At 32.8% G+C, this 10631-nt stretch overlaps 1 protein-coding gene across 1 annotated transcript; it reads left to right on the forward strand.

Annotated features, from left to right (window-relative positions):
- Nucleotides 1–650: 650 nt before the first annotated feature.
- LOC118035566 (mechanosensitive ion channel protein 10) lies at nucleotides 651–10130 on the forward strand. The gene is made up of 5 exons (XM_035041160.2): nucleotides 651–2069; nucleotides 8256–8379; nucleotides 8760–9053; nucleotides 9164–9366; nucleotides 9644–10130. Exons 1-5 carry the CDS (start codon nucleotides 811–813, stop codon nucleotides 9909–9911), a joined length of 2148 nt encoding a protein of 715 aa, XP_034897051.1. The 5' UTR covers nucleotides 651–810; the 3' UTR covers nucleotides 9912–10130.
- Nucleotides 10131–10631: the final 501 nt, after the last annotated feature.

Raw genomic sequence — 10631 nt, forward strand, 5'->3', positions numbered from 1 at the left:
TAACCTAATTTTTCATTCATGTCTTTATTCTTTAATGGTCCCAAACTAGGTAGAGAGGCGTGCATCGTCTAAAGCAGATGAAAAGTTAAAAGAATAAAAGGCGAAGAGCGTGGTCATGCTGGCCCGCACGTGTGGCCTTTCCTTTTACTAGGGCAGGCTCACTAAGCCCCACATGGCTAGACGTTTTGACCCATTGTTTTCACTTTTAGCTTTCTTCTTCCCCTTGGTTTGTTTTTGTATTAATTAAAATAAATTAGTGAAATATGTGTTATGGCATGTTCCGATCTAGAGGTTATTAAATTTTAATTGAGCGTTAATTGAAATAAATAAATTAAAAAATATTATTAAGTAGTCCATTGGCTCACGTTTTGCCGAAATCTTAAAACACATTATACTTAAATTAATCATTTTAATGGCTGAAATCTTTATTAAAAATAATTTTTTTAGCGTTATACTTAATAATAGTTCATCATGCTACGTATTTAAAGGAAAAAATCAAAATTTAAAAGGAAGTTGCTTTCATAATAAATTTGGTGGACAGCATGCAGATTGCATCATGACATTCTCTCTACAAAATATATTTGCAGCTAAAAGATAGTGCTTCTAGCTTTTCCCTTTTATATATATATCACAATAATTGCGCTAGATTATTATTTCTCTAGCTCCTTGAAAGTTTTCTTTCCGAAAATTACACAATCACTTCTCTCTGTTGTGAATATAACCAAGCTTTGTCCTTATAAATATCCTGTCTCATTTCCCTTCTAAATCTTCAAATCTCTCTGTGTGGTTAAGTAGGTGGAGCTGGCTATCATGGAGGTTCAAGACCTAGATCAGTGCCCCAACACGGACCAAGTGGTTCTATTCATAGATCAACCAGACTCCAAACCCAAAATGTCGTCGCCACCACCACAGCAAGAAGATTCGAAACTCGAACAGTCACCACCACCACAGCTACCAGACATTAAAGACTCTAAAACCCAAGCAAGAACAAAAACCCTCCGCCGTCTCAACTTCTCCAAACCCAAATCTCGTTTCACTGAAACTAACTACCCTCCCCATTCCAAAACCTTCCCTGAATCCGAAGAATACCAACCCTTAAACCCTCCCGAAAGCGCTACCTCCACAGATGAAGACGATGATGAAGAATGGTTTGAAAGCGAAGAAGAAGGAGTTGATGCTGGAGAGGCCAAAAAACATTCCAAGTATCGAGCGAAAAGGAAAAGAAAGATAAAAAAGAGAGCCTTGATTGAGTTCATATTGTTTCTCATAATCATGACCGGCTTAATTCTCTCTTTAACAGTTGAATCCCTAAAAAACAAGGTCCAGTGGGGTTTAGTTTTATGGAAATGGTGCCTTATGGTCCTGGTTCTCTTCTGTGGCCGCCTTGTGTCGGTTTGGCTTGTAGGTTTTCTTGTTTTTCTCATAGAACGCAATTTCATGCTCAGAGAAAAAGTTCTCTACTTTGTTTTTGGTTTGCGCAAGAGTTTTCAGCATTGTGCATGGCTAGGACTGGTTCTTCTTGCATGGATGAGTATGTTCCATGATGTCCACAAATCCAACAAGGTCTTGAAGAGGGTTTTCCGTGCTCTAATTGCTGTCCTCATTGGAGCTACAATATGGTTACTAAAGATTCTACTTGTCAAGGTTCTTGCTTCATCTTTCCATGTTGCTACCTTCTTTGACCGCATGAAAGAAAGCGTCTTCCACCACTACATTCTCGATACACTCTCTGGTCCACCATTAGATGAGGATGAGAGAGAAACTCCTCGTCGACGGACGCTAAGGCATTCCAAGACATTGCCGGCGAAACTGAGGGAGCGGGCATCGAGATCTAAGGGGCATGAGTCGAGGAGCATCGACATGGAGAGGTTGAGGAAGTTAAGTACGATGAGCAGGGCATCTGCTTGGAATATAAAGAGGTTGGTCAGTTACATTAAGTCTTCAGGGCTGTCAACGATTTCGAGGACGGTCGATGGTTTTGGTAATGCAGAATCGGAGATCAACAGTGAATGGGAGGCTAGAGGCACTGCTCAAAGAATTTTCAGGAATGTCGCCAAACCTGGTGCCAAGTAAGTTCAATTTCTTCTGCTAGCCTTTCTGGTTAATTATATGAACATTTGATGTTATACAATCCTTAGAAGAGAGTACCATACAGTGGAGATAGTTAACCGATCTGATCAATTATGCTAACCTTGCTCGGTTAATTATTATAAAATTTCTTGAATATCCTAATTTTAGTTTATTTTCACTGAATTTCGTACACACATAATTATCTCTTTATTAATCTTTAATTTATAAAATGTGAGCAAGATTTAGCACCAAATTATATATATATCATAAACTGAAATAAATCGAAGTCTATGACTTATGGTAGCTAGCTAACATCTAAATCACATCTCTCCTGTTGATTCATATCCAGAAAGAAAAGAAAAAAAATCTCTTAATTTAATAAGAGCACCAAGCATCCAGGTAATGTAAATTTTAAACATTTAATTTTTTAATTTATACTTCTGATTTGATACACTAATTAAAGAAAGTGAAAAAAATAATATTAAAATTAGCTTTTCAAAATACATATCTACCCATAAATAAGATGATGATGATATATGGTAGTAATATATGAAATAAAATGAATTAAATTTATATTTTTTAAATATATGAATTCAATTTAAATTGAATATTGTAATTGAATTTTATTATTATAGACAATTGGTTCTAATTAATAGCATGTTAAAGATTTTAATCTATACTTGTTTTTTTCAAAATAAATTGTTTTTAACCGTTTTATATCTAATGTACCTTTTAACTTAAAGTTATTTAACTTATTTTTCTCATAAATTATTCTTTGTTTGTTTGTTTTTTTTGTAAGACTTTCTACTTTTCTCATAAATTATTTACGTCCTAGGCGATTTCCTGACAGTGGCATTCATCGGTGGTGTTGGGCTAGGCACGTTCATTTTTTTTTTTTTTAAAAATCAAGCCTGGAAAACCCTTAGACTACTTTTGCTTAAAAAATTATTCAAAATGATGGTTCAACTTCATTGCCAAATAAGCCCTACATACGAACATGGTCATTTGGTGGGGACAACTAGCTGGCTGCAAGAACATGCTCGTATTATGGGACCGGTTGCGGACAATGAAATGAAAAATTATTGTCCATTAATTTTATTAGTATTTTCTATATCTAATTAAAATTATTTTATATCTATTAATTGATGTTTTTATAATCATTTGGTGGGCACAATTTAATCCCAGCTGGTAATCAAACGAAGGAAAGCCTATTGCTCATTAATTAGATTTAATACTGCATTGATAGATAGATTAAAAAAAATGCCTTCATAATGTGTGCCCTTATGGCATATTGTAAAAAAACAAATATACATGCAAAATAGAATTATCCCAGGAGCATCAATTTCTTAGCATGTATATTCTTTAAAGTTAATCTTTCTTTTCTTTCTTTAAGCTATTGAAATACTTTTATTTTTATTTTTAAAATACATTTATTATATTTTAAACATCAATTAATTTTATTAGTATTTTCTATATCTAATTAACCTAATCCATGATTTAACCTAAATCAACATTAGCATTTCAAACACATGATTTTTTTAATTCACAATTAACAACAACCTAAAATTACTGATTAAAAACTTAAATGACTTCTAATTAATCTAATTCCTAATTCAAAACTATAACATTCAATAAAATCAAAATAACACTAATTAAACATAAATTATATCAAATTAATTGAGGAGAAGTGTTCAATATACCTCTAAAAGTGAAATGTGAGTGGTGATGGTAATCGGTGATTATTGTTTTGGCTGGAAAATTTCAAACCAACAGTTGGTAGAGAGAGAAAAAGGGAGGCTTCTACGAGTGTGTTTGGTATTGCGGTAGCTTTTGTGGTTGTGGTTTGAAAAAAGTTGTTTTATAAAAAGTACTTTTAGTTGAGGTTGGTTTGAAAAAATAGGTGTTTGGTTAAAACTGTGGTTGAAATTGAGGTTGAAGAAAAAGTAGTTTAATGTGTTTGGTTAAAAAAATGCTTTTCAAATTGAGGTTATAAAATAATTTTAAAAAATATATATTAATATTGATGATTTTAAATTTAAATATTGTAGAATTAATTACTCCTATTACATCATGAAATAAATAATACTTTATATAAAATATTATTTATTATTCCATTAAACTATTTATAATTCCATTACGTACAAAATTTATCCGATAAAGACTATAGGTTCCATGGTTTTTTGAGCGTGCAACAAAATCAGGTAAAATATCATCAGAAACCAAAATTAGAATTGTGATCAAATTCCACAAAATACTACGTCATCATGCGATATTCTTTTAATTTATGTAGTGTTATTAAATAATATTAAATATTATTCTTTTTAAGTAAAACATAATTTTTAAAAAAATTAAAATTTTTTTACCGGTCCAATGAATTATGCTTGCGTGAATAGTGAAAAATTCAACAGTGACAGGTTAATGCTTCTCGCATTAAAAGTGAATTAAATTCACCTGTCATTACCTGCAATAGGTACTGTTATGAACAGTGCACAGGTAAATAAAGAGAAGCAGCGGGAGAGAAGCAGCTCCCAGCTGCTTTTGCAAAACCATGGTTTGATGGAAAAAATTATGGGACCCACCAAATAAAAAACAACTTTTCTTACGTTACCAAACGCTTGGTTTACGCGGTTAGCTTTAAAAGCAGAAGCTACCGCGTAAACAAACACCCACTATGTATGGAGCAAGAAATAGATATGGGTGATGTAGAGAGAAATTATTGTTTAAGGGCTAATGGAGGTGTTTTTAGCGGTGGAGAGAGAGAGAGAGAGAGGGGGGGAAATAAAAGTCTATCTTTATCTTTAATTCAAAATGAGTCGCAAATGCCATCCAAGAAATACGAGTCGTATGTGACATCTACGACACGTGAGTCACAGATGGCATATGTGACTTGTGAAACTATGCTACATTCCTAATTGTTTTTTCAACCGTGTTACTTTATCAATTTCTTTTACTGGGTTGAAAAACAAAAAAACTCTCAAAGTTCAATGTATATCAATCAATCTTAGTCTCTAGTTGCTTTATTAGATTGGGAAACAATGGAAATATCTATGGTCGATTTAAAGGTGATGGAAAATAAACATTTTGGTACATTTCTAGCCCCAATCTAACTTTGCTGATTTGTCTGGCAAAGTTTCAATAATCTACTTTGTTTCAAAAGTTTTTTTGGACTCCAACATAGTAAAAAAAATTGATAAAATAATACAATATAAAAATATTTTTTAAAAAATAGCATAGTTTAGAGAGTCACAAATAATATGTGTGTGATTCATGAGTCGCAATGTCAATTGTAACCCTCTTAAATCTGAAAACAATTCAATAAAAAAAAAGAGAGATGGAAGAAAAAGAAAAGGAAAAAAAAAAATATAAGACCTCAAAGGCACGCCGAAATTTTAATGACAACACCACCAGCACCATTGAAAAAATCTCGATAAGATGAGTTCAATGACACCTAATGACACCAAGAGAGGTCATTAACAATGACCTGAGTGGGTCACAAGAGAGGTCCAAAGACAAGTGAGCCTTTACACCTTAGGGAAGCTCATGTGGCTTTCTCTGATTACCATTTATGACCTTCTTTAGTGTCGTTGGACTTATCTTGTCAAGATTTTATTTATGGTACCAATGGTATCATTACCAAAGCTTTGGTGCGCTCCCAAGATCTCTTTATTTATTTTTATTTCTCTCTCTTCTGTCTTCACAAATTACAAGGAGGAGAGATGAGAGAAAAAAAATAAAGAATGAAAAAAAATGATCTGGAAGCACACCAATGCTCCAATGATGACACGATCGATATCATAAAAAATCTCAACAAGATGAATCTAACAATACTAAAGAATGTCACAGATGATAAACAAAGACGTTGGCCACACGAGCGGTCCAAAGGTTTTCACTTTCCTTTAGGCTATTAGTGTGACCCACTCCGATTATCGTTGGTAACCTTTCTAGGTGTCATTGAATTTTTTCATCATGATCTTTCGAACAGTATTAGTAGTGTCATCATCGGAGTTTTGTTGTGCCTCTAGGGGTTTTTTTTGTCTTTTTTTCTTTCATTTGTTTCTCTTTCACTCTCTTTCCCCCTTTTATTTTTATTGAATCTTGTGTCCAACAAATTTTTAATTTAAGAGAGTTGCATATGACACTTACGACTCACAAATCACAAATGTTATTTGCCACTCTCTAAATTATGCTATGTTTCTAAATACTTTTTGCACTGTGTTATTTTATTATTTTCTTTACTATGCTAAAAACAAACACTTGTTTTCATATTGGTTAATTTGGTTATCATCATCTCAGATTAATTTATTCTCTAAACTTTCGAGTTTCACTTAATCAGAAAAGAAAAAAAAAAATAAAAAAAAATAAGTAAAGAAAAACATGAGCCATGTAAAATTTATGGTTAATTAGTGTGCCCATTGCCATGCTGCTGGCCAGATTAAAAGTTGATTTAATAATGAAAATAAAGAATCTAAAATACGCATTGAAACCTTATCAATATGTTGAATAAAATTATTAAAAAAATTATATATGTAAATAAATGCTAAAAAAAAGTTAATGACAATTAAAAATTGAACTGGAACATCAATCGATTGGTGCAAATAAAGAAATATAATCCCATGATATAGCATGCTATTTATAATATTTATATAATTATTTTGTCATTTTGTTTTGCGAGTAAAAAATAATATTTGAATAAAAAAACAAAAACACCTTGCTAGCATAGTTCCTTTGCTTTTTATTTATCTAGTGTTGCCCCAATGTTGTAGGCCATTTGATAGTCTGGGTTCCAAATCAAATCATGTTGGTGTTGATTTGGAAAGTGTCATTTGATCAAAAGGCCCCACTATGACTCGGTTACACCATTTAAAATTTGATATAGATCCAAAATAATTTTGGGAAGCTTCCATTTCAAAGCTCTATCTAACTTGATCAAGCTCAAGGATGAAACAAGAAAATGTCAAAGGAAAAAATTGCAAAAAAGAGAGTTTAGGGAGCAAACTGAAAAGACAATGTCATATTAGATTGACCTTCGCTCGTAGAGCTATTTATTCTATCGCAGATGTTTCTGAAACACCTCTAACAGAGGGACAAATATGTGGTGTAACGGTCTAATCGGCTAAATGTGTGGCTAGGATCATGACATGATCATAATGAGCTAACCTGGTATAGCTAATTGTCTCTTCCACCTCTTTTCGTTCCCTTTCTTCTTGGTTAGGCCTTTATATATTGAGCTTGTGTGAGATGAAGTTTGAGACTAAACTATAGAGCCACAAAAGAACTAGGGAGTAAAATAAAAAAACAAAAAAAACCCAATAGTTTTTAGAGAACCAAAGAACAAATGAAAAAAAAAACTTTTCTATCATTTCCTTTGCCTTTCTTTCTTCCTAGTTGAGAATTCATTGAACTTAGGTTGAATGGAGTTTTGGATCAAATTAAAGAGCTATAAAATAATCAGGAATCAAATAAAAAAAAATATAATATTTATCAAAGAACTAGGGACTAAATAAAAAAACAATAAGGGACCAAATTTTAAAAAATAACAGAAGCTGTTGTGATTGGATGATGCACGTGTTTTCCTCTAGGACCCGATACAAACCTTTTGTATGTCGTCAAAATTGTCTTGTTATCTCCTCTATCCCATGAAGATGTGTATTGTTGAATAAAAAAAAAATATATATAGCTTTTACATCCTTTTTACTTGAAAAAAAAAAAATCTTTTGTGGCTGTCCATAGTGATTCATGAGACAAATACATGTTTTTTTTTTCAAAATATTTTTTTAATAATGCTAGTTATTTGATTAATGATGTTTAATAAAATCTTTCAAGTTTTAATGTAAATAATCTGCATATAACTGGACTAAAAAGGTGTGATTGGGTGGTATTTGTCATAAATCCCACAATGAGACAAATATAGGAAACATGTTGGGGTATGTATGCATAACGTTGACAACCATCTCTCTTTTATTTTTGTGACCATGAATTTATGTTTTCGAGCATGAATTCACTAGTTTCAGTTCTTAGCAAAACATTTAAAGTTGCTTTGGGATCCTTCTAATACCCCAACATAAGTTTAAATGTAAGTGATAAAAAGAGTATATGTTGAAGAAGTTATGTACAATGATCATTTTATGATCACTATATATGCCTATATTTGTTGACATATTTTTCCCATTTTTGAATGTTTTAAGGTATATAGAAGAGGAAGATCTACTAAGGTTCTTGAAGACCGTGGAGGTCTATACCATATTTCCTCTCTTTGAAGGAGCTGTTGAGACTGGAAAAATCACAAAATCTTCTTTCAGAAATTGGGTGGTAAAAAATCCAAAACCCACTTGCTTTATTTTTGGTTTTAAAGGCCTCACCTTACTATGTTTACATGCAGTGAACATGAAAAGTCCTCCTACGTCAAAAGATGCTTGCTTTCAAATTAGAATTAATAATTTATTGTGTAGTTGAAAAAGAGATTTAATGCTTAATTAATTATTACATCATCACCAACTGATCAAGCTTATATGGTGTGGATTCGATTCCATGATTCCATACATAGTACCATGTTCTCTCCTTTAACCCCTCTAATTAAGGACTAAAATGGCATTTACTTTTTCCTATATTTATTATGGGAAATAACATCAACAATCTTTTCAAAGACAAATAATGTTCTTCTTTGCTATGTTTATGTTTTCAATTGCTAGGTGCATGCCTATGTTGAGAGAAAAGCATTGGCACATTCCTTGAATGATACCAAGACTGCTGTCCAGCAACTCCACAAGTTAGCAAGTGCAATAGTGACTGTAATTATAATTGTGATCTCCCTTTTGGTAACGGGATTGGCGACGACCAAGGTTTTGGTTGTTTTCACATCTCAACTGCTACTCGTGGGGTTCATGTTCCAAAACACTTGCAAAACTATCTTTGAGTCCATCATTTTCGTCTTTGTTATGCATCCTTTTGATGTTGGCGATCGTTGTGTTATCGATGGCGTACAGGTAAACTTTTTTTTTTTATTATTATTAAGCCCCTAACTAGCTAGCTAGTCACAACATAGTTGAACCTAATTTAATGAATATATATATATATATATATATATATATTGCAGATGATTGTGGAAGAAATGAACATTTTGACAACTGTGTTCTTACGGTATGATGCGGAGAAGATATATTATCCCAATTCTGTTCTTCTAACAAAGCCTATCAGTAATTTCAGAAGAAGTCCAGACATGGGGGATGCTATTGACATCACCATTGATGTCTCCACTTCTGTTGATGACTTCAATGCTCTCAAGAAAGCTATACAACTGTAAGTTATTAATCTCATTTGCATTCAAAATATTTCTAGTGTTAGACAGAATTAATTCTTAAAGTAATTAGATTGCCTAAATCACACTTGTTTTGCTAATAAAAATCAATATTTTCTAGATATTAGTTAATTATTAACGATTTTTCTCTATATATCTAGCATATTATGTAACACATATATTGGTAATATGCTGATAAAATGCAAAAGCCTTAGAGATTGGTCAATTGATAATTAGTAGTTTTAGTTTTCAAGAAAATACCATTATGGAATACTGCAGATACATTGAGAGCAAACCAAAGCACTGGAACCCAAAGCATACATTGCTGGTGAAGGAGATAGAAAATCTAAACAAGATGAAGCTTACTCTATGTGTTCAACACACCATGAACCATCAAAACTACGGGGAAAAGAGCGCTCGAAGATCAGAGCTTGTTTTTGAACTAAAGAAGATTTTTGACAACCTTGGCATTAAGTATCATCTCCTTCCACAACAAGTACATCTTATGCATGTAGATGTGATCGGCAATGGGGGAATGTCAATGTAATCCTGATACAAATGCAATTATTTGGAGTGGAAAAATAAAATTATCACACATTCAATATGGCCATATACCAGCCATTCTCTTAATTGCATGTGTTTTCTTTTCCTTTTGTTAACTTCTTTTCTGTAGCTTAAATTATTGCGAGAATTAATGATGGAAAAGAAAAAATTATATATAGGGAGTGCTTTTATAATTAATAAAATTCTTTTCTCATTTCATATCGATCACATTAGTAGCCCTGTAGTGAATACTATATATGAATATATCGATCATGTTAATTGGCTCTGCGAGGGTAATATGATTTCGCGTAGGGAAAACTTCGTTCTCTGACCGTGATATAGTCAGTCTTTTCAGACGGGAGAATCAAAGAAGCTTGCGAGCGAGTCGGTCTGGCTTGCAGGGGACGTTTGGAATAATTGTTCTATATAGCATTCTTCCCAGCTCAGACCAGCTCAGCTAGAGGAGCTTTATCAGCAAGCCTGATGAGTTCATCATCCACCACAGCAGCCAGGACAACATTATTTGTGGCAAGATGTTGGCCTCTGATGAAATTGCAGGAGCAATACATGACATTCTAGGAGCAAAAAATCCTGCTCAGCTCAGCAACCTACAACAGCACGTAATTTATGGAGAGATGTTGGAGCCTGACAAAATCCCATAAACAACAATCGAAACTTCAGCAGCAACAAACTCTCCTTAGATCAGCAACCAATAGGATAATGT

Source organism: Populus alba, chromosome 13 (genome assembly GCF_005239225.2).
Source record: "Populus alba chromosome 13, ASM523922v2, whole genome shotgun sequence".
NCBI classification, from domain to species: Eukaryota; Viridiplantae; Streptophyta; class Magnoliopsida; order Malpighiales; family Salicaceae; genus Populus; species Populus alba.